At 41.9% G+C, this 24,661-nt stretch overlaps 1 protein-coding gene across 1 annotated transcript in view; it reads left to right on the plus strand.

The window, feature by feature from the left end:
• csmd3a (CUB and Sushi multiple domains 3a) overlaps positions 1 to 24,661 on the plus strand; it is a 631,117-nt gene that overhangs the window by 557,477 nt on the left and 48,979 nt on the right. The window contains exons 60-61 of the mRNA XM_060900611.1: positions 4,172 to 4,345; positions 21,204 to 21,377. Coding sequence (XP_060756594.1) covers positions 4,172 to 4,345; positions 21,204 to 21,377 — 348 coding nt within the window. The remainder of the gene's footprint in view (positions 1 to 4,171; positions 4,346 to 21,203; positions 21,378 to 24,661) is intronic.

Raw genomic sequence — 24,661 nt, forward strand, 5'->3', positions numbered from 1 at the left:
CCAGCATTAATCTGGAGGTGGTTCTGTTGGCACCATGACACAAAGTTCTGGTTTAATTCCCTATACTCCCTCTCGTCTCCGTTGTTAACGAGACCAACCACGGCTGAGTCGTCTGAGAATTTTTGTAAGTGACAGTTTGCAGTGTAGTGTGTGAAGTCAGCTGTATAGATAGTGAAGAGAAGAGGGGCCAACACGGTCCCCTGCGGTGCCCCCGTGTTACAGACCACAGTGTCGGACACGCAGCCTTTTGTCCTCACATACTGCGGCCTGTCACTCAGGAAGTCCAGGAGCCATGCTGACAGGTTGTGGTGCACTCCTGCTCGTACCAGCTTGTCCCTCAATAGGTCTGGATGGATGGTATTAAAAGCACTAGAGAAGTCGTAAAACATGATTCTCACAATGCTTCCAGGCCTCTCCAGATGAGACAGGGCTTTCTGTGTGAGGAAGATGACGGCATCCTCAACCCCGATGCCGGGCTGGTAGGCAAACTGCAGTGGGTCTGCAGATGAGCTCACCAGGGGGCGCAGGTGGTGAAGAACAAGCCTCTCCAGGGTCTTTGCCAGGTGGGCTGTCAGGGCCACCGGTCTGTAGTGGTTAAAGTCACAGGGCCTAAATATTTTGGGCACCGGTACCACACAAGAGGTCTTCCACAGCTGCGGTACCTTCTGCTGTCTCAGGCTCATGTTGAAAAGATGCTCAACAATCCCACTCAGTTGTCTAGCGCAGGATTTGAGGAGCCTGGAGCTGATGCCATCAGGACCTGTCGCCTTCTTGACCCTGAGCTTGGCCAGTTCCCTCTCCACCTGCACTGTGGAGAGCACCACACTAGGGGAGAGGGGAGTGGGAGGCAGGGGGAGGGGTGGCTGGTTGGTCAAATCTATTAAAAAACCTATTTAGGTTATTCACCCACTCCTGGTCTCTTGCCAGCTCAGGTCTGGAGTTGCTGTGGCCTGAGATTGTTTTCAGACTCCTCCAGACCCCTCTGATATCACACTGCTGTAGTTGTTCCTCCATCTTCCTCCTGTAGCTGTTTTTCCCCTCTCTGATTTTCCTCCTCAATTCTCTCTGAACACACTTCATCTGCTCCCTGTCCCCCGTCTTAAAAGCTCTCCTTTTGTCCTTAAGGAGGGCCTTTATATCAGGGGTAATCCATGGTTTGTTGTTTGAAAACAGTCTTACTGTCTTGGTGGGTATGGTGGAGTCAACACAAAAATTGATGTAGTCTGTGACACAGCTGGTGAGACTACACAGCTGTGTAGTCTCACCAGCTGTGAATACTAATGGTAATTGAGGAATACCTTGAATACTGAATGATCGAATTAATTTATTGCAAAGATATAGAAGATAAAAACTCAGCTGGGTCACTTTTGACCCATGTTTTACATCAAAGGGTTAAGTCATTTATGTACAAAAGAAAAAGAATTGGTCCAAGAATTGACCCCTGTGGTACTCCTTGGATTACAGGCTTCGCTTCAGATAATACACCATTATAAAAAAACATTAAAATATAACTTCAAACATTCAAGATAAACTTGCCTCAAAGCTGCAACAACTTGCGTATGTAGCTAGCTCTCAAGCTAGGCTTAGTCTATTAATTATTAGACATTATGTATTCGAATGATGGAGTTACCAGAACAGATCAAAGAGCACTGATGCACCTACTCATGGCTAGAATGTGTTTTTGTTTTGTTTTCTCTCTTCTGAGCATTCAGAATCGAGATTTCAACACCACCGAGGTATAAGTTGTAAAATAAGCCAATACGTATTTTTGATTCTGGAAATCCACTCATTATTCATTAGTCGTTATATATAATAGTACTAATTGCTGTTTTAAAACCTGCTTCACAAATGTACGTCACTTCGCCTATATTTTTAAAAAATGATGAAGCTTTTTTCCCCTTTATTAAATAATTCTAATATGGCTTCATAAGTCTTTGGAATGAAAAACAGTTTTGCTCAAGGGCATCTCTATAGTCTTATCATGCTTCAAATATCCTTGAAAGTCCAGGAATGTCATTTAAATAATCAGTATGAACTCTGGTTGGCATAATGTGGAACTTATCGAACCAAAAAAAAATCAATAAAGGAAACAATGGTTCATCACTACAAAGAAAAAATCATTTTCAAAGACTTTTTCAAGACTTTATAACAGGCTTCGAAATCACCAGGTCTCAGACAAACCTTCTCTGATCTTCAATTCTCTAGTGACCAGTGTTTGGCCTTCATGCTTTATTTGGCCAAGCGACCATGAGCTACTTTACAACACCAACCTGAAATTCAGGTGATAGGAGAAAAAGACAAAAAGGGAAAGCAGAGAATGTGAATGAATGTCAGTCCGCTGTGTACATTAGACGCTTCAGTAGTTGACGAAATGTCAGAGGAAGCTCTGAAAGGCAAACTTTCCAGCACCTTCATCATGGTCTGTCCTGTGTACTTCTGAGTGTCACTGGAGGACTAGAACAGTTTCAAAATACAGATCAGATGAAACTTTCAGGATATAAACACGACATACACTTGTGTTCAAAATAATAGCAGTCCAACACGACTAACCAGATCAATCACTGTTTTTGGTGGAAATTATATTACTACATGGCAAATAATTTACCAGTAGGTGTAGCAGAGTCATAGAAAACCAACAGACCCAACATTCATGATATGCATGCTCCTGAGTCTGTGTAATCGAATAATTAAGTGCAAGGGACGTGTTCAAAATAATAGCAGTGTGGAGTTTAATTAGTGAGGTCATTCATTCTGTGAAAAAACAGATGTCAGTCAGGTGGCCCTAATTTAAGGATGAAGCCAGCACATGTTGTACATCCATTTCTCTCTGAAAACCTGAGAAACATGGGTCGTTCCAGACATTGTTCAGAAGAACAGCGTGCTTTGATTAAAACGTTGATTGGAGAGGTAAAACATATACTGTAAAGAAGTGCAGAAAATGATGGGCTGCTCAGCTAAAATGATCTCCAGTGCTTTAAAATGGACAGCAAAGCCAGAGAGACGTGGAAGAAAACAGAAGACTACCATTCGAATGGATCGAAGAATAGCCAGAATGGCAAAGACTCAGCCAATGATCAGCTCCAGGGTGATCAAAGACGGTCTGAAGTTACCTGTGACAATTAGAAGACGCCTGTGTGAAGCTAATCTATCGGCAAGAAGCCCCCGCAAAGTTCCACTGTTAAAAAAAAGACGTGCTGAAGAGGATACAGTTTGCCAAAGAACACATCGACTGGCCTAAAGAGAAATGGAAAAACATTTTGTGGACTGATGAAAATAAAATTGTTCTTTTTGGGTCCAAGAGCCGCAGACAGTTTTTCAGACGACCCCCAGACACTGAATTCAAGCCACAGTACACTCTGAAGACAGTGAAGCATGGTGGTGCAAGCATCATGATATGGGGATGCTTCTCTTACTGTGGTGTCGGGCCCATTTATCACGTACCAGGGATCATGGATCAGTTTGCATATATCAAAATACTTGAGGAGGTCATGTCGCCTTATGCTGAAGAGGAAATGCCCTTGAAATGGGTGTTTCAACAAGACAACGACCCCAAACACACCAGTAAGCGAGCAGCATCAGGGTTCCAGACCAACAAAATGAAAGTTATGGAGTGGCCAGCCCAATCCCCGGACCTTAATCCGATAGAAAACTTGTGGGGTGACATCAAAAATGCTGTTTCTGAGGCAAAACCAAGAAATGCAGAGGAATTGTGGAATGTTGGCAAATCATCCTGGGCTGGAATACCTGTTCACAGGTGCCAGAAGTTCTCAGAAACCGTGGTTATACAACTAAATATTAGTTTAGTGATTCACAGGAATACTAAATCCTTAAGATTTTTTCAGTTTATACAGTAAATATTTGGAGTTTGTAATGAAAAATGCAGACACTGCTATTTTTCTGAACAGCCCAATGTTCATTTTTCTTCATTTTCTGTAAAGTAATTAAAATATTCATACATTTTTCTTCATGTTTTGATGTAGAATATAATGTGCAGTGTTCCCAATGCATGGAAATAAAAACTATTATAAGGATTTTGAGCTTTACTCACGTTTTTAAACACACTGCTATTATTTTGAACACGACTGTACATCCAAACACTGCAAGTCTATTTGTGCAAGACCTCTTTATTTTCAGTGCTTGTCCACTCAAATTCCTTTTCTTCTACCCACAGCGGTAACGTGTCCTCCTCCACTCCAAATCTCCAACGGTGAGGTGGAGGGCTCGGTCTTCCAGTGGGGCACCAGTGTTAGCTACCGCTGCCTGAGTGGCTATGAGCTCTCCTTTCCTGCTGTCCTTACCTGTGTGGGCCAAGGGTCCTGGAGTGGTGATGTACCGTTATGCATGCGTGAGTAGATCTATTCTCTATCTTAATGTTTCCTTGTTACATCACTGCTAGCTCACACACCACCACAGGACATTCTCCAGCCTCTGGGTATAACCTCACTAAATTACCTCTAGCTCATTCTCCACGCTACGCTAATTCACGACCACTACTAACTTCTTCCCCAACATTATCAGCAAACACATTCTCCACTGTTCTCTTTGTATTTTCTACCCTTAGCTAATTCTACAGTTATCTCATTCATTCTCTACTGCTAACTATCCTATTTACCACCATTAGCTCATTATTCGCTATTAAATCATTATTAATCTCATTATCCACTGCTAGTTTATTCTCTATTGTTAGATAAATCATTGTCCATTATTAGCTAATTCATTCTCCATTATTAGCGAGTTAGGGCGGCACGGTGGTGTAGTGGTTAGCGCTGTCGCCTCACAGCAAGAAGGTCCGGGTTCGAGCCCCGTGGCCGGCGAGGGCCTTTCTGTGCGGAGTTTGCATGTTCTCCCCGTGTCCGCGTGGGTTTCCTCCGGGTGCTCCGGTTTCCCCCACAGTCCAAAGACATGCAGGTTAGGTTAACTGGTGACTCTAAATTGAGCGTAGGTGTGAATGTGAGTGTGAATGGTTGTCTGTGTCTATGTGTCAGCCCTGTGATGACCTGGCGACTTGTCCAGGGTGTACCCCGCCTTTCGCCCGTAGTCAGCTGGGATAGGCTCCAGCTTGCCTGCGACCCTGTAGAACAGGATAAAGCGGCTAGAGATAATGAGATGAGATGAGATGAGATGAGATTATTAGCGAGTTAATTCTCTGTTGTTCAGTAGCTCCTTCACTGCTGTTAGCTAGTTCACGCTCCATCAGCCGTTCAGTTATTCTCAAAATTTAGCTACTTAATTCTCCACTGTTAGCTAGTTCATTCTCCATTATTAGCTAATTCTTGTACCATTATTAGTTAGCTTATTCTCCATTGTTAGCTAATTAATTTAGCATTATTAGCAGGTTCATTCTACACTATTAGCTAATTCATTGACCATTAGTAGCTAGTTCATTCTCCATTGTTAGATAATTTGTTTAACATTATGCCTAGCTCATTCTCCTTTCTTAGCAAATTCATTTACCATTATTAGCTGGTTCATTCTCCACTGTTAACTAATTTGTTTACCATTAGTAGCTAGCGCATTTACCTTTGTTAGCTAATTCATTTACCATTATTACCTGGTTCATTCTCCACTGCTAGCTAATTGGTTTACCATTAGTAGCTAGCGCATTTACCTTTGTTAGCTAATTCATTTACCATTATTACCTGGTTCATTCTCCACTGCTAGCTAATTGGTTTACCATTAGTAGCTAGCGCATTTACATTTGTTAGCTAATTTGTTTACCATTAGTAGGTAGTTCATACTCCACTATTAGCTAATGCATTTACCATTAGTAACTAGTTCATTCTCCACTATTAGCTAATTCGTTTACCATTAGTGGCTAGCTTGTTTACCTTTGTTAGCTAATTCGTTGACCATTGGTAGGTAGTTCATGCTCCACTGTTAGCTAATTTGTTTACCATTAGTAGCTAGCTTGTTTACCTTTATTAGCTAGTTCATTCTCCACTGTTAGCTAATTTGTTCACCATTAATAGCTAGCTTGTTTACATTTGTTAGCTAATGTGTTTACCATTAGTAGCTAGTTCATTCTCCACTATTAACTAATTTGTTTACCATTAGTAGCTAGCGCATTTACCTTTGTTAGCTAATTTGTTTACCATTAGTGGCTAGTTCATTCTCCACTATTAGCTAATTCATTTACCATTAGTAGCTAGCTTGTTTACCTTTGTTAGCTAATTTGTTTACCATTAGTGGCTAGTTCATTCTCCACTATTAGCTAATTCATTTACCGTTAGTAGCTAGCTTGTTTACCTTTGTTAGCTAATTTGTTTACCAGTAGTAGCTAGCTTGTTTACCTTTGTTAGCTAATTCGTTTATCAGTAGTAGGTAGTTCATGCTCCACTGTTAGCTAATTTGTTTACCATTAGTAGCCAGCTTGTTTACCTTTCTTAGTTAATTTGTTTACCTTTATTAGCTAGTTCATTCTCCACTGTTAGCTAATTTGTTCAGCATTAGTAGCTAGCTCATTTACCTTTGTTAGCTAATTTGTTTACCATTAGTAGCTAGCTTGTTTACCTTTCTTAGTTAATTTGTTTACCTTTATTAGCTAGTTCATTCTCCACTGTTACCTAATTTGTTTCCCATTAATAGCTAGCTCGTTTACCTTTGTTAGCTAATTTGTTTACCATTAGTAGCTAGTTCATTCTGTATTGTTAGCCAGTTAATTTTCGATCATCATCAGTTAAATCTCTACTATTAGCCCATTCGCTACTCTTCCCCTCTCTACATTATCTCGCCTTAATCTTTTTTTGTTAAGCTAATTCTTCTCTAGTAGCTACAGTAGCTCATTCTTGCTCTGTAGGTGATGGTGGCTAATTGTTGACATTTTGTTCACTCTGCATATTTTTCCTCTTCATCTCATGAAGTGAATTTCTTCAGTGGAGCAATGAATTGTGTATTTAAAAAACAAAGGTACACAGCCTATAGAAATCCTCTCTTTTGCAGTAATGAGTTGGAGGTTAAGGTTGTTCTAATTTATTTCCTCTGATCTTAATTAGTTCTTATTGCTTAAAATGTCGTGTACGTGATTGCTCCGCACTCAGCATGTTCTTTCGCTCAAGATGTCCTTCAGCACCGATTTAAATCTATCAAATCTTACTCAGCGGATCTATGGTGCCCGAAGAGCTCTCGAGCTCTCTCTCTCTCTCTCTCTCTCTCAGTGCCCTGTATGACCCTGAGCGTGATCTCTTTCCTCGCCGACGTGCCCCGACTGTGCAAACATCAATTTGCAATTCTTTGAGAAAATAATCCGGGATACAGAGTTCTATGGTGCCAAAGGCTGAAAGCATAAAACGAGGGATTTTTTTTTTTTAAATCGCTTTAAAGTTATTCAGACATTTAGTGCTGATGAGGCTCTAAATATAATTCATTCCTGGAAATTGATCTGAGATCTTGGATTAGTTTTAGAGACATTAGAGGCACAGCTCAGGTATTAAAAAGAAGTGCTGTTCAAAGGGTGAATGTTAAAGTGGCTCTAATGGACGTGTTTAAGGAAATACGTCACTCTGAAACCCAGGAAATATGTTTATATTGTAATTTTTTATGACATATTGAGTAATTCTGGTGCTAATTTGTTGGTCAATGCTGCATTTTGATATTCCGGTCAGAAGTTAGCGGTTGGGTCCAAAAAAAAAGTGACGTCATGTTGTTATTGCTAGCGCATTTTCAACGATGTTTATTACAAGAAAGGAAAAAAAAAACTGTAGTAACTGACCAGGTGGGTGGAGCACAGACGCACGGCAGGCCAGAACTGAGTTCTCAAAACTCTTTTTATTTTAAGCTTTTCAGCTTTTCACAATCTCCCAGCCACACGCGCACACACACAAGTCTTCTGGTTGGGGAGAGAGCTCCCTTTCTCTGCTCTCTCTCTCCTTTTAAAGGGCGCGGTCACTGGGGAAGACATACAAACACAGGTTAATTCCCATCAGCTGACTCCGCCCTCCATTCACAGACCGACACTTGGCCACACCCCCGCTGCCACAAAAACATCTCATCTCATCTCGTTATCTCTAGCCGCTTTATCCTTCTACAGGGTCGCAGGCAAGCTGGAGCCTATCCCAGCTGACTACGGGCGAAAGGCAGGGTACACCCTGGACAAGTCGCCAGGTCATCACAGGGCTGACACATAGACACAGACAACCATTCACACTCACATTCACACCTACGGTCAATTTAGAGTCACCAGTTAACCTAACCTGCATGTCTTTGGACTGTGGGGGAAACCGGAGCACCCGGAGGAAACCCACGCGGACACGGGGAGAACATGCAAACTCCACACAGAAAGGCCCTCGCCGGCCACGGGGCTCGAACCCGGACCTTCTTGCTGTGAGGCGACAGCGCTAACGACTACACCACCGTTCCGCCCCGCCACAAAAACATTTCAGGTACAATTCTTACTCACTATAGATGACTTGCCACTATGTAATTAAAATGTGCTACATCATGAGCGTCCACTATGATGGTGGATAAACAAAGCAACTAGGATGGCAGCCGCTCAAAGCGTGTCTCTAAACAGTGCTGAATTTTCTCAGTATTACCTTTATTTGAACGATCAAGCGAAGATTTGATACAAAGAGAAGATAGATATGTGTGGTTTTGTTCCATATTATTTAAAACAGTCTGACTTTTTTCTGAAGATAAGACGCTTCTACCGACCATCAAGTACCCAGATATCGCGTTCTATCGTGGTTTGGCTGCCGAAGAATCAAGTCCGACCTTGGATGAAACATAGCCCATGTTCTGAGTGGGCGCCCAGTCTGGATTGTTTCTATCGTATAATTTTGCTGGCGCTCCTAGAAGCGAAATGGTAATACACATGTTAAAATTATAACAATGACCGAGTGAACCACGACAAAAGAGAACGCTCATTTTATAGCAAAATTCTAGCAACATGAAATAAAATTCTTCCATGATATTATCGAGAAAGCTTTTCTGAGATAAAATGATTACTGCAAACATGAGCTGTTTTGGTTTTAGTCTCTGTTAGATCAGCCCTGCTGATGTTGTTCAGCCGTGCTCGTCTCCTCTCCGTACTAAGCCTCAGAGTTTCCTCGCCCTCTTTCCGAATCACATACGGAATTCTAAAAAATCGGAACGTTCCACGGTTACGAGTACTGTTGTGACCGCAACCATATACAGCACAGAGATATGGCAGAGCTAAAAGAACGCTTAAAGCAGTGGAAAAACAAGGAGAGTTGCGCATGCGTGACTGTTTTGTATGGAATGTTGCTTGACCCCGCATTTGTATCTCCACCAACATGGCCGACATCCGGGTTTCTATTTTGCTTTGACATCACGTGCAAGTCAAGGATTACTCACTGTTCTCCAGCAATGTTGTCATATTAATGACAAATCCAGCATAGAAGGACTGAAGACATGGGTGCAAATGTTGGATTCAAAGTCTAAGACATGACTAGTTAGCAATAAGGGTTGTAACCCAATGGCACTGTTTATCTCTGGGTTGTTTTTTTTATTTTTTTTATCCCATTCACGCAATTATTAGTTTTATTTGTTTCATACCAATGCCACAATCAGCATCAAACAACATTCCTCAGAGAACAACAAATCCTACAAACATGGCCACCAAGGACTTTGGTTCCCATTGTGACACGTTCTCAGCCATCATGGTTAAACCTTTAGCTCAGGTGGCTATTTCTCATCTCATCTCATTATCTGTAGCCGCTTTATCCTGTTCTACAGGGTCGCAGGCAAGCTGGAGCCTATCCCAGCTGACTACGGGCGAAAGGCGGGGTACACCCTGGACAAGTCGCCAGGTCATCACAGGGCTGACACATAGACACAGACAACCATTCACACTCACATTCACACCTACGGTCAATTTAGAGTCACCAGTTAACCTAACCTGCATGTCTTTGGACTGTGGGGGAAACCGGAGCACCCGGAGGAAACCCACGTGGACACGGGGAGAACATGCAAACTCCGCACAGAAAGGCCCTCGCCGGCCACGGGGCTCGAACCTGGACCTTCTTGCTGTGAGGCGACGGTGCTAACCACTACGCCACTGTGCTGCCCTGAATATAGCTTCATTCCGAGTAATATATTCATATTCATATTTGGTTCCGTCCATATTAGCGATCTGCGAGTTGGTGTTGATGGTGATATTAAACATAAAATCTTTGGATGTTGATGTATTTGTTTCTTGAAGAGTGTACAGACAAAAGACTAAAGCGCCGCCGCATCGGTCTCTTAAGCTAGACATGAAATGAGGGATAAATTTCAGCATACCATTATCAGCAGGTAGTTGAAGATCATTGTGGGTAATGTAGGAAAACCTTAACTTGAGTAAAACTAGAGTAACATTTTTAGCCCAGGAAAGATTTTTTTTTATTACAAAATAAATCTTAGAGGCGGCACGGTGGTGTAGTGGTTAGCGCTGTCGCCTCACAGCAAGAAGGTCCGGGTTCGAGCCCCGTGGCTAGCGAGGGCCTTTCTGTGCGGAGTTTGCATGTTCTCCCCGTGTCCGCGTGGGTTTCCTCCGGGTGCTCCGGTTTCCCCCACAGTCCAAAGACATGCAGGTTAGGTTAACTGGTGACTCTAAATTGAGCGTAGGTGTGAATGTGAGTGTGAATGGTTGTCTGTGTCTATGTGTCAGCCCTGTGATGACCTGGCGACTTGTCCAGGGTGTACCCCGCCTTTCGCCCGTAGTCAGCTGGGATAGGCTCCAGCTTGCCTGCGACCCTGTAGAACAGGATAAAGCGGCTACAGATAATGAGATGAGATGAGATAAATCTTGGATGTGGCTGAAGATCATGTGTTAATTATAAAGATTAATATGCTGTTTGATTGGTGTGGGTTTTTCTTTTAATTATACAAACACGACTCACAGCGAGCCAGTGGCACCGCTGCGGAAAGCCACACGCCGTGCAACTCGTTTTCGCCGAGCCATGAAACAATCGTATTAAAATTAATATTCCACCTTTGTTGTGTGGCTTTTCAGGCATCTCAAAAGTGCTGTATTATTCATCAAGGAGCTTCGCTGTCATTAGGGCTCTCTCAAGATCTGTTTATTATGCACAACCTAGCTTGGCCTGGAGCTGTTTACAATGTTTTCCTCCTCACACCTCACTTACACAGACGCACGCACACACACACACACACACACACACACACAAAATAAAGGCGAGGTCAGAATTGAAGCAGTGTACAGTAAGCACATCTTTGATTTTTTTTGTGGCGTAGGCGGATTTGGCCTCCGACACATTCGAAACATGTGCGGAATGAACAATGATGGTTCTCATTTGCGTGTTATGACTGGAAATGCCTCTCTTCCACCTCACATTTGCATATTTGTCTATCATTCTTTCACCCTCCTGCCACAAATAAATGGCTCCCAGAGAAGGCACTGTATCAGCGAGCACTACTTGTGGTATTTCATCTCATCTCATTATCTCTAGCCGCTTTATCCTGTTCTACAGGGTCGCAGGCAAGCTGGAGCCTATCCCAGCTGACTACGGGCGAAAGGCGGGGTACACCCTGGACAAGTCGCCAGGTCATCACAGGGCTGACACATAGACACAGACAACCATTCACACTCACATTCACACCTACGGCCAATTTAGAGTCACCAGTTAACCTAACCTGCATGTCTTTGGACTGTGGGGGAAACCGGAGCACCCGGAGGAAACCCACGCGGACACGGGGAGAACATGCAAACTCCACACAGAAAGGCCCTCGCCGGCCACGGGGCTCGAACCCGGACCTTCTTGCTGTGAGGTGACAGCGCTAACTATTACACCACCGTGCCGCCTTGTGGTATTTCAGTTACACTGAATTTTGCAGTGCATATTACATATTCACACTCTCTCTCTCTCTCTCTCTCTCTCTCTCTCTCTCTGTGTGTTTTAAAGAATGACCACACATCAGATTTCTATCTCAGTTATTAGCACTGTAAACCATGTTTATTAAAACTCACACTTGAGGATCCTCGTGATCCTCGTGATACTCGTGTGTGTGTGTGTGTGTGTGTGTGTGTGTGTGTTTATTAAAGAAGGACAATTGTCTAAGGGTAGAAATTTCATATCTTTTTCAGTCCTGGTTGAAGGAGCTACTTTTTCTGCTCTTTATGATTATTTTTAGTCACTCTACATTCTACTTGTATTTCTTATAAGATCTAATTTTTTTTATGTCATCTCATGTTCTCCTCCCATATTTCATATTACCTTGTCTTATCCTGTTTCCTCTTGTGTTATTTTATTTTCATCTTGTCTTACCATATTTTATCTTGTGTTATCCTGTTTCATCTTGTTCTCTTAATTTATTTCATACTATCTTGTCTTATCTGATTTCATCTTGTGTTATTTATTTCATCCTAACTTACGTTGTTTCATTTTATTTTATCTCATCTTGTCTCACCTTGTTATATCATCTTATCGTACCTCACCTTTTCCTATCTTCTCTTATCCTATCTTATTTCATCTTATCTTACCTCATCATATCTAATCATATCTCATCTTATTTCATTTTAGCTCATCTTATTTCATTATATCTTGCCTCACCTTAGCTCATCTCATCTTTCCTCACCTTATCTTATTTTATCTCATCTCATTTTATCTTATCTAATCTCATCTTATCTTATTTCATCATATCTTGCCTCACCTTATCTCATCTCATCTTTCCTCATCTTATCTCATCTTCTCTCATTTTCTTCTCATCTTGTTTTATCTCATCTCATTTTATCTTATCTAATCTTATCTTACCTCATCATGTCTTGTCTTATCTTATTTCATCATATCTTGCCTTACCTTATCTCATCTCATCTTACTTCATCTTATCTTCTCATTTTATCTTATTTCATCTTATCTCGTTTTTTCTTTTCTCATCTTGTCTCATCTTATCTCATCTTGTCTCATTTTATCTTATCTAATTTCATCTTATCTTACCTCATCTTATCTTATTTCATCTCATCTTATCTCATTTCATCTCATTTCATCTCACCTCATTTTGTTTTATCCTATCTTATCTCACATTGTCAAGTGTTTTTTTTTTGTTTGTTTTATTTAATATCCCCATGTCTTGTACTTGATTATTAATAAAGACATGTATTCAGAAGCCAAAAATTAAGCATTTGGAAGCTGGTTTGAAGTAATGCAGCGGCTCTTTAATCCCGTCACTATGCAGATGGCTCAGACTGAGCTCAGCTTTAGAGACAGTTAGTATTTAACGACTCAGTGCCAGCACTGAAGTCTGCAACTCAACACTCAATCTTCTGAGGCTCAGAGCTTCATCTTCCTTTATTCCGCCTTGTGAAATATAGATCAGAGACTGAGAAAGCTGCCACAGGCCTTTGCCCTCTGTGCTCGTTTACGGCAGGTTCATTATGGCTGATTTATATTCGACCGATCTGATGTCCACCCTGACGGTTAAATATCGCATCTCTGACCCATTAACTGCATTTCTATTTGCCAAGTTCTTTTGCCCTTTGATCATTTTACATATCTCATTCTTTCAGTGAGCTGTCCATCAGGTTTCTTTTGTGATTTTTCTCAATGTTCTCAGCACCGTTTGGGTGTATAAGAGCAGCAACGATGGATATATCTAACCTTTCAGTGAACTCAGACTTGTAATTAAATTTTTTTGTCAATGCTTTGAAAAGGAATGATAAGGTCACCGAATTGCACGAATAATGAGATGCACCAGATGAGGACACTGAGTCTGAGCTTGCCGATCTTTTTTTTTTTTTTTATTCTTTATATCCTTGAGAACTGAGCAGTGTGAAACCTTTCTGAAGTTTGATAATTAACTCGCCTTCATTTGCTCATTTCCCTTCGTTCTCTCAGCCTTGAAAAAACCTGACTGAGGATACAAATTCTGTATGTTCATGTCGATTCATAAATGTCTTCATGAATATCAATATCATGCCAGCGTTGGGCTTTCAGTGATTTTCTTTGATCTGTTCCTTTTCAGTGGCAGAGTGGTTGCACAGAAAAGATCTTCACTCGAGAAAAAAAAAATGACCTAACAATTTGGTGCACATGTTTGAATTTACTTTGGGCTTCTGAAATCAACACAGGGTCAAAATTATACATACAGCACACCTAATTTTGATTAAATGTTCCTGAGCAAGTTTCACCAGGCTTCATCAAGCTTCTGTCGGAATTCTGGTTGGATATTTGCCCACTCTTCTTGGCAGAATTAGTCGAGTTCAATTAAATGTATGTGTTTCCTGGCACAGACCTGATTTTTAAACACTATCCACATATTTTCGATCGGGTTTAAGTCTGGACTTGTTTTAAGCTTAAAGGAGATACGCAGAACTTTTATTTTTAAATACAGTTAGGTCCATATATATTTGGACACTGACACAAATTTTGTTTTTTTACCTGTTTACTGAAACATATTCAAGTTGTAGTTATATAATGGACATGGACATAAAGTCCAGACTTTCGGCTTTCATTTGAGGGTATCCACGTTATAATTGGATGAAGGGTTTAGGAGTTTCAGCTACTTAACATGTGCCACCCTGTTTTTAAAGGGACCAAAAGTAATTGGACAATTGACTCAAAGGCTATTTCATGGGCAGGTGTGGGCAATTCCTTCGTTATGTCATTCTCAATTAAGCAGATAAAAGGCCTGGAGTTGATTTGAGGTGTGGTGCTTGCATTTGGAAGATTTTGCTGTGAAGAAAACATGCGGTCAAAGGAGCTCTCCATGCAGGTGAAACAAGCCATCCTTAAGCTGCGAAAACAGAAAAAACCCATCCGAGAAATTGCTACAATATTAGGAGTGGCAAAATCTACAGTTTGGTACATCCTGAGAAAGAAAGAAAGCACTGGTGAACTCATCGATGCAAAAAGACCTGGATGCCCACAGAAGACAACAGTGGTGGATGATCGCAGAATAATTTCCATGGTGAAGAGAAACCCCTTCACAACAGCCAACCAAGTGAGCAACACTCTCCAGGAGGTAGGCGTATCAATATCCAAATCTACCATAAAGAGAAGACTGCATGAAAGTAAATACAGAGGGTTCACTGCACGGTGCAAGCCACTCATAAGCCTCAAGAATAAAAAGACTAGATTGGACTTTGCTAAAAAAGCATCTAAAAAAGCCAGCACAGTTCTGGAAGAACATTCTTTGGACAGATGAAACCAAGATCAACCTCTACCAGAATGGTGGAAAGAAAAAAGTATGGTGAAGGCGTGGTACAGCTCATGATCCAAAGCATACCACATCATCTGTAAAACACGGCGGAGGCAGTGTGATGGCTTGGGCATGCATGGCTGCCAGTGGCACTGGGTCACTAGTGTTTATTGATGATGTGACACAGGACAGAAGCAGCCGGATGAATTCTGAGGTATTCAGAGACATACTGTGTGCTCAAATCCAGCCAAACTGATTGGTCGGCGTTTCATAATACAGATGGACAATGACCCAAAACATAAAGCCAAAGCAACCCAGGAGTTTATTAAAGCAAAGAAGTGGAATATTCTTGAATGACCAAGTCAGTCACCTGATCTCAACCCAATTGAGCATGCATTTCACTTGTTAAAGACTAAACTTCAGACAGAAAGGCCCACAAACAAACAGCAACTGAAAACCGCTGCAGTAAAGGCCTGGCAGAGCATTAAAAAGGAGGAAACACAGCGTCTGGTGATGTCCATGAGCTCAAGACTTCAGGCAGTCATTGCCAACAAAGGGTTTTCAACCAAGTATTAGAAATGAACATTTTATTTACAATTATTTAATTTGTCCAATTACTTTTGAGCCCCTGAAATGAAGGGATTGTGTTTAAAAAATGCTTTAGTTCCTCACATTTTTATGCAATCATTTTGTTCAACCCACTGAATTAAAGCTGAAAGTCTGAACTTCAACTGCATCTGAATTGTTTTGTTCAAAATTCATTGTGGTAATGTACAGAACCAAAATTAGAAAAATGTTGCCTCTGTCCAAATATTTATGGACCTAACTGTACATTTCTGAGTGGATGGTATCTCCATCCTTGACTCTTGTATGCTGCATAATTGGGAATAAAAAATATATATTTTTGAGAGTTAAAATCAACCACAAAGTTGGCATTCGAGCTGCCCCGCTGAGCCAGCCAGCCCTGAGTGGGTGACGTCACAGCGGGAACCGGTGCTATAGACCAAAGCCAGACTCGGCAGGCGAGAGCGGTTGCAATGGCCTCTTCATTCGGATTTATTAGAGAGTCTTCGGATTCCTCAGATAGTAATACATCTGACTGTGATAGTCCTGAAATTGGAGTGTGTGTACATGCTACTGCTATACACATAGAACCGTATCAGTTCGGACCATCGGAAAGTGAATCTGATAGTAACACGTCGGCCATGGAGGCCCCCACCTTACGAAATAAAGTTGTCTAGTGAATTGGATGGAACTGAACTGACAGTCTTATGTGACTCTCATTAAAACAGGATAGGTGTTATAACTTATGCAACATACATGTACATGCATGCATTTTCACTGATAAAACGTAAAAGGCTAATTAAATAATCAGATGAACTGAGACAATCACATTCTGAAGCAAATTAAATAATCTTATTCCGGTAACTTAAACACACAATACAAGTTACATGTATTAATCTAAATGCAGGTAAACAACAAGTGTTGTTGTTGTTATGTAACCAAATGAGAGTCGCATCTTACCCATCTGTGTTCTCGCTTCTTGAAGGCCGAGCTTGTGGCCAGTTGTTTTGAAACAATCTGACTTTCAGTTCTTCGTTCATTCGCTTCTTCCACGTAAGGGTGAGAGATTGCTGCTGAGGCGAGCATATCCAGCGGAGAAATCTGACAACTGGTCCACTCATTCTCCATTTTCTCCATACTGAGTACTCCGCCATTACTGCTCGGCTCACACTCCGGGAGAACTGGTGCAATTGAACTTACTTTCCTTTTCTTGTAGTTTTCTTTTCCTTTAATTGTTGATACTGCACCCTCTTTCAATACGGGCTTATAGCCAACGCTCCTCAACAGATCAGAGGTTTCATACAAGTCCTCAATGAAATGTGTAGAGCAGAGGAGAGACCACTTTGTAGGCACCCAATCCGTGAATTTCTCACAAAACGCGTCCAAATCTTTGCAGTTTGAACATTCTTGGGCCATGACTGCAACGTAATTCCACCTTCTGTGGTGTTGCTGCACCCGCCAGAAACACATCTACATGGCATGGAGATAAATTAGCTCAAAATGGAGGATCGGAGTTGCAGTCAGCTCTGTGTTTTAGTATAGCAGAAATGGCGATGAGACCAATAGCCTTCCTGTGGCGATGTCACAGATGTCAAGGTCATTCACTCAGACCGCTACCTATATGAATCACTTTAATTGTAAAAATTACTATATTAGATTTATTGTTAACACTTAAAACTATTCCTGTGCCATTCTTGAGGTTTCAGGGCATTTATAAACAAAAAGTGAGGCCATGGCTCTGCGTAAATGCTTTAATGTTAGTCTACTTTATCCTCTACAACCAGCCTTGATGTGTGTTTGAGGTCATTGTCCTGTTGGAACACCAAATTGTGTCCAGGTTTCTGATAGTTTGAAGTTATGCTGAGGATGTCTGAGGTTCTTTATTGTTCCATCCACTTTGTGCATTACATTAGTTCCACCGGCCGCAAAACAGCCCCAGAACATGATGCTACCACCATCATGCTTCACAGTTGATACAGTGTTCCTCTGTATCTTTGGTTATTGTGGCCAAACAACTCAATCTTTGTCCCATCTGACTATAAAACTTTCCCTCAGAAGGCTTTTTTGTTTGTTCATTCGTTCGTTCGTTCATGTGATCAGCTGCATCTTTAGTTCAGCTTGAAGGTGTTGATTTTGGACCAGGGGATTCTTTCTTGGACAGTAGCCTCTCAGTCCATGGTAATGTAAAACTCTTGACTGTAGACAGTGCTTCAGCAGCTTCCAGTTCATGGCAGGCCTGTGCCTTGATGATTCCTCGGTTGTTCCTGACCATCTGAACAAATTTCCTCTCAGCTAAGGGGGACTGTTTGGGTCTTCTTCAAGCAGTGTGGCTTGACAACGTGGTTTCACCTCCAAATAACGTATTTTCCATAGAATTGTTTGGACTGATGATCTTGAAACCTGCAGGTGTTTAGAAACGTCTCCAAGAGACTTTCCTGAGTGTGCAAATCGATGGTCCTCTTTCTCAGCTCTGCACTGAGCTCCTTGGACTTTCTCATTGTACTGAGTGTTGGTCAAGCCAAAGAGTGAGTGTCAGATGAGCACTTTTGATGTTGTGCATAGAGAAGCTACCAGCTGTAATCAATCAATCATGATCGATAACAAGACATTATAGTCCTTGGCCTTGGAAAATTAAGACATTTTGGAATTTTAAGCACCACTAAATGGGTGTATGTACACTTTTGACCCTGTGTTAACTTCAGAAAACCCAAAATAAATTCAAACTTGTGCACCAAATTCTTTTTTTTTCTATTATAGATGTATGTTGGACAGTCATTCTGCCACAGAAAAAATAATTTTAACAGAGAAATCATTGAAAACCCAATACTGCCATGACAGTCATGTCCGTGTAAGTAAACTGACCACAATGGTATATAGACTCGTGTTGTGCTGTTAAAGTAAAACGAGACCGTCAATTGGACTACACAGCTCACTCTGGCCCCGTGTAGTCCAAAAGGAACGATCTAAAGTGGGCCAACTTGCACAATAAATGTTGCAAGCTATAAACACTATATACAAGCTATATATAGAAGCGATATCCACCCTAGGAATACCTACCTATTTACCAGAAAGAATCCAAAACGGCGAGGAATTGACCGAGAAGAAGCGATTTTTGTTGAACTGCTCATTAAGGCTTAATTAGTCCATAACTTCATTAATAATTGTAATTAAGCAAATCTGGGTAGAAGTTATATGCACCCTAGGTACTCCTACCTTCATGATAGAAAGAATCAAAATTGGTGAAGAATTGAGGGAGAAGAATCGATTTGTGTGGAAACTGCTCATTAGGGATTGATTAATTACTCTATATCTTCATTATTAATTGCAATTATGCAAATTTGGGTAGAAGCCATATGCACCCCAGGCAGACCTACCTTCCTGCCAAAAAGAATAAAAATCAGTGAAGAATTGAGAGAGAAAAAAAGCGATTTTCGTGAAATGTGGACGACCCCAGACAACACATGATGGCATAAACTCATCACCTGTCGGCTGGATGAGCGATTAATCAATGACATGGTGGTGTGTTGAAGTGGACTTATTGTTAGCACCTCAAAGTTGATTATTTTTCTAGAACAGTGTGCCCTGAGGTGTTTTGTTCCTCTTACACCATAGCAGTTTGACAACAATTCCAATTTTTTTATTTATTAAAGAACAACACGATACTGAGTAACCACAAAACATAAACTCTTCTGTCCAGCAAAATTTCTTGAGGTGGTAAACGTACAGACCGTCACGAAACACCGACACTGGAAACTGTTAAATAAGTGTCTCTGAAGAACAACACATTTGTTTGTGTTCCTGTACAATTCCCTGTGTAAGGTACAACCCCGATTCCAAAAAAGTTGGGACAAAGTACAAATTGTAAATGAAAACGGAATGCAATGATGTGGAAGTTTCAAAATTCCATATTTTATTCAGAATAGAACATAGATGACATATCAAATGTTTAAACTGAGAAAATGTATCATTTAAAGAGAAAAATTAGGTGATTTTAAATTTCATGACAACAACACATCTCAAAAAAGTTGGGACAAGGCCATGTTTACCACTGTGAGACATCCCCTTTTCTCTTTACAACAGTCTGTAAACGTCTGGGGACTGAGGAGACAAGTTGCTCAAGTTTAGGGATAGGAATGTTAACCCATTCTTGTGTAATGTAGGATTCTAGTTGCTCAACTGTCTTAGGACTTTTTTGTCGTATCTTCCGTTTTATGATGCGCCAAATGTTTTCTATGGGTGAAAGATCTGGACTGCAGGCTGGCCAGTTCAGTACCCGGACCCTTCTTCTACGCAGCCATGATGCTGTAATTGATGCAGTATGTGGTTTGGCATTGTCATGTTGGAAAATGCAAGGTCTTCCCTGAAAGAGACGTCGTCTGGATGGGAGCATATGTTGCTCTAGAACCTGGATATACCTTTCAGCATTGATGGTGTCTTTCCAGATGTGTAAGCTGCCCATGCCACACGCACTAATGCAACCCCATACCATCAGAGATGCAGGCTTCTGAACTGAGCGCCGATAACAACTTGGGTCGTCCTTCTCCTCTTTAGTCCGAATGGCACGGCGTCCCTGATTTCCATAAAGAACTTCAAATTTTGATTCGTCTGACCACAGAACAGTTTTCCACTTTGCCACAGTCCATTTTAAATGAGCCTTGGCCCAGAGAAGACGTCTGCGCTTCTGGATCATGTTTAGATACGGCTTCTTCTTTGAACTATAGAGTTTTAGCCGGCAACGGCGGATGGCACGGTGAATTGTGTTCACAGATAATGTTCTCTGGAAATATTCCTGAGCCCATTTTGTGATTTCCAATACAGAAGCATGCCTGTATGTGATGCAGTGCCGTCTAAGGGCCCGAAGATCACGGGCACCCAGTATGGTTTTCCGGCCTTGACCCTTACGCACAGAGATTCTTCCAGATTCTCTGAATCTTTTGATGATATTATGCACTGTAGATGATGATATGTTCAAACTCTTTGCAATTTTACACTGTCGAACTCCTTTCTGATATTGCTCCACTATTTGTCAGCGCAGAATTAGGGGGATTGGTGATCCTCTTCCCATCTTTACTTCTGAGAGCCGCTGCCACTCCAAGATGCTCTTTTTATACCCAGTCATGTTAATGGCCTATTGCCAATTGACCTAATGAGTTGCAATTTGGTCCTCCAGCTGTTCCTTTTTTGTACCTTTAACTTTTCCAGCCTCTTATTGCCCCTGTCCCAACTTTTTTGAGATGTGTTGCTGTCATGAAATTTCAAATGAGCCAATATTTGGCATGAAATTTCAAAATGTCTCACTTTCGACATTTGATATGTTGTCTATGTTCTATTGTGAATACAATATCAGTTTTTGAGATTTGTAAATTATTGCATTCCGTTTTTATTTACAATTTGTACTTTGTCCCAACTTTTTTGGAATCGGGGTTGTATTACAATTTTGAAACGATAACATGTAAAGGAAAAGTAAGATAAATTTGCAGCTACTGACATTTTTTTTAACCAATCAGAATCCAGAATTCAACACCGACTTCTTTCGTGTTTTACAGCCAAGTTCTGCGGAGATCCAGGCATCCCTGCTCAAGCCAAGAGAGAAGGCCAGAGTTTTATCTTCAAGTCGGAGGTGTTGTACAGCTGCAGCGCTCCCTACGTGCTCGTGGGCTCGTCTACGCGTGTGTGCCAGGCCGACGGCACGTGGAGCGGCTCCCAGCCTCGATGTATAGGTAATGTATCATGTTATACAATATTACCCAGAGTCTATAGAGAGCAGAAATAAATCCTCCATCTGTAAAGGTCAGCGAAGTAATACAGGCTGTTTTCAGAACATGCTGTTCTCTTTGTATTAAATAACTAGCAAGGCGTAATTTGATAACCTTTTGCCTTGGTTTTACAGATCACATTCCAGCAAGCTGAGAGGCGGAAAATCTTTAAGGGATTTTTTTTTTCCTCATAAGTACAGCTAGGACAGACTTTTATATTTATTTACACTTGTACAGTATGCACTCACCGGACACTTTAATAGGAACTTGTTCTTGATTCTAAGATCCCTGTTCTTGGCTGCAGGAGTGGAACCCAATGTGTTCTTCTGTTCTGCTGTTGCATGCTGAGATGCTTTTCTGCTCACCATGGTTGTAAAGAGTGATTATATAAGTGACTAGATAGATAGATAGATAGATAGATAGATAGATAGATAGATAGATAGATAGATAGATAGATAGATAGATAGATAGATTATTGTCATTGCATATCAGGTATACAAGGTGCATAATAAAAAGAAAACAGTAAAATTTTAAAAGAACAGTAAAACAGTAAAATAGGAATAAGAAAGATATTCTTAATAATAAGAAAGGAATGCATATTTACATCATTTACACGATACACTAGCATACACTCTCTTTATGAGTTCAGGGACCTGATGGCCCAGGGAAAGAAACTGTTTTTAAGTCTGTTTGTCCTGCTTTTGAGGCACCTGTATCTCCTGCCAGAGGGCATGAGGGTGAACAGGTGCTGTCCCAGGTGTGAGGGGTCAGCAATGATTACCCTCGCTCTCCTGAGACACCGTGTGCTGGCGATGTCTTCTAACGAGGGTAGGGGACTGCCAATAATGTGTTGTGCAGTTTTAATGACCCTCTGCAGGTTCTTTCTTTCTGCCACAGAGCAGTTGGCGTACCAAGCTGTAATGCAGTACGTCAGGACGCTCTCGATGGTGCTGCGGTAAAAGGCCACTAATAATTTCTCCTCCAGACGGTTCCTTCTGAGTATCCTTAGGAAGTGGAGTCGCTGTCGGGCCTTTTTTACTACCGCGGATGTGTTAGCAGTCCAGGAGAGGTCCTCGGCTATGTGTGTCCCAAGGAACCTGAAGGAGGACACCCGCTGAACACAGTCCCCGTTGATGCTCAGTGGGGCTGGACCCCCCCCGTGTTTCCTGAAGTCAATCACCATCTCCTTAGTTTTGCTGGTGTTGAGCAGCAGGTTGTGTGCAGAACACCAACCTGCCAGCATGTTGACCTTGTCCCTGTACGCAGTCTCGTCCCCTCCGCTGATGAGACCGATGACCGTGGTGTCGTCCGCAAATTTAATGATGGTATTGGAGGGGTGGATGGGTGTGCAGTCATGCGTATACAGGGAATGCAGGAGAGGGCTCAGCACACAGCCCTGAGGTGAGCCTGTGCTGAGGGTCAGGGTGGAGGAGCAGGTGGTGCCTACCTTAACCATTTGAGGGCGGTCAGTCAGGAAATCCTTGATCCAGGCACAGGTGGAGGGGGAAAGAACGATGTCGGTCAGCTTTTCCATCAAGATGTCAGGAATAATGGTGTTAAATGCTGAGCTGAAGTCTATGAACAGCATCCTGACGTAGCTCCCTGACTGCTCGAGGTGGCTAAGTGCTGTGTGCAGAGCTGTAGCGATATCCTTCCTGGCAAAAAAAAAAAAAAGCTCGAACCAATCTGTCCATTTTCCTCTGACCTCCCTCTCTTATCAACAAGGTGTTTGTTTCCACCCACAGAACTGTCGCTCACTCATTCACTCACTCGGTGTTTTTTTGTTTTTGGCACCATTCTGTGTAGAGACTGTTGTGTGTGAAAACCCCAGGAGATCATCAGTTTCTGAAATCTTGGCATCCGTCTGTCTCGAGAGACAATGGAAACTGCACTTTAAGTCAACTTTTGATACAGCTTCTACGATGGCTGTGCAGACCGATCTTAGATCGGCAGGCCTTGCGACAGTTATCGCAAACAAACGCAGATTCTTGACCAAGAGGGGCCAGAATACGCCCCTGCCTTCTGAGCTCTCTTCTTTCACCTGATCGTTGGAAACGCTTCTCCTTGCCTCTCAAGACACCAGCCTTTACAGCTACGCTCCAATTCCCACGCTCTGCCACAACCATCTCCCAGGTCTTTGAGTCGATGTTGCAAGACAGCATGTCACACTTGCAAACATTTTTGTATCTTAAGATGGGTCTGCCTGTAGGGCGAGAGCCAGACGCGAGTTCTCCATAAAGAATATCCTTTGCAGTGGCGGCTGATAGTCTTTCAAACAGGGGAGGCTGGTCGGTTACGATATTTCCAGATTTTAAAAGAAAAAAGAAAAAACACATCAATTTTGCCCATACTCTTGCCTCTGATCTGGCTGATTGTTGGCAGGGTCACAAACTGTGAAATAACAGGTTCTTTTGGCCCATTAGCCTACTGTCCAATATACATGATGGTGGTGTTGGGGGGGTATATTTTAACATTTTATATTTTAAAATTGTGGCATGTGGCGGCACGGTGGTGTAGTGGTTAGCGCTGTCGCCTCACAGCAAGAAGGTCCTGGGTTCGAGCCCCGGGGCCGGCGAGGGCCTTTCTGTGCGGAGTTTGCATGTTCTCCCCGTGTCCGCGTGGGTTTCCTCCGGGTGCTCCGGTTTCCCCCACAGTCCAAAGACATGCAGGTTAGGTTAACTGGTGACTCTAAATTGACAGTAGGTGTGAATGTGAGTGTGAATGGTTGTCTGTGTCTATGTGTCAGCCCTGTGATGACCTGGCGACTTGTCCAGGGTGTACCCCGCCTTTCGCCCGTAGTCAGCTGGGATAGGCTCCAGCTTGCCTGCGACCCTGTAGAAGGATAAAGCGGCTTGAGATAATGAGATGAGATGAGAAAATTGTGGCATGTTGTTTAAAAATTGATCATTACTGAAAGCAGCTCTTTGTCAGGAACCTCAGCAGTAACAGCAGAGTGTTCTGGAATAGGCACAAGCACTGACCTTGGGGAGCCAAACATAGAGCTGGGTGCCACACATTTCATTCAATGACACTTTCCCTATATTTTACTTATTTTGACTGAGAAATGTTTTATTGACAATTTTGATAACCCTTCACTTTTAATCCAGGTCTGTAGTGTGAAATGTTCTCGGCTGTGTTTTTGTTTAAAAATGTTTTCCAAATTGTAGCTGTGTTTAATTCATATCCAGAGAAATATATATTCCAATATAATATACTCAGCATAAACATTTTAAATAGATTCTATATTT

Source organism: Neoarius graeffei, chromosome 19 (assembly GCF_027579695.1).
Source record: "Neoarius graeffei isolate fNeoGra1 chromosome 19, fNeoGra1.pri, whole genome shotgun sequence".
Lineage (NCBI taxonomy): Eukaryota > Metazoa > Chordata > Actinopteri > Siluriformes > Ariidae > Neoarius > Neoarius graeffei.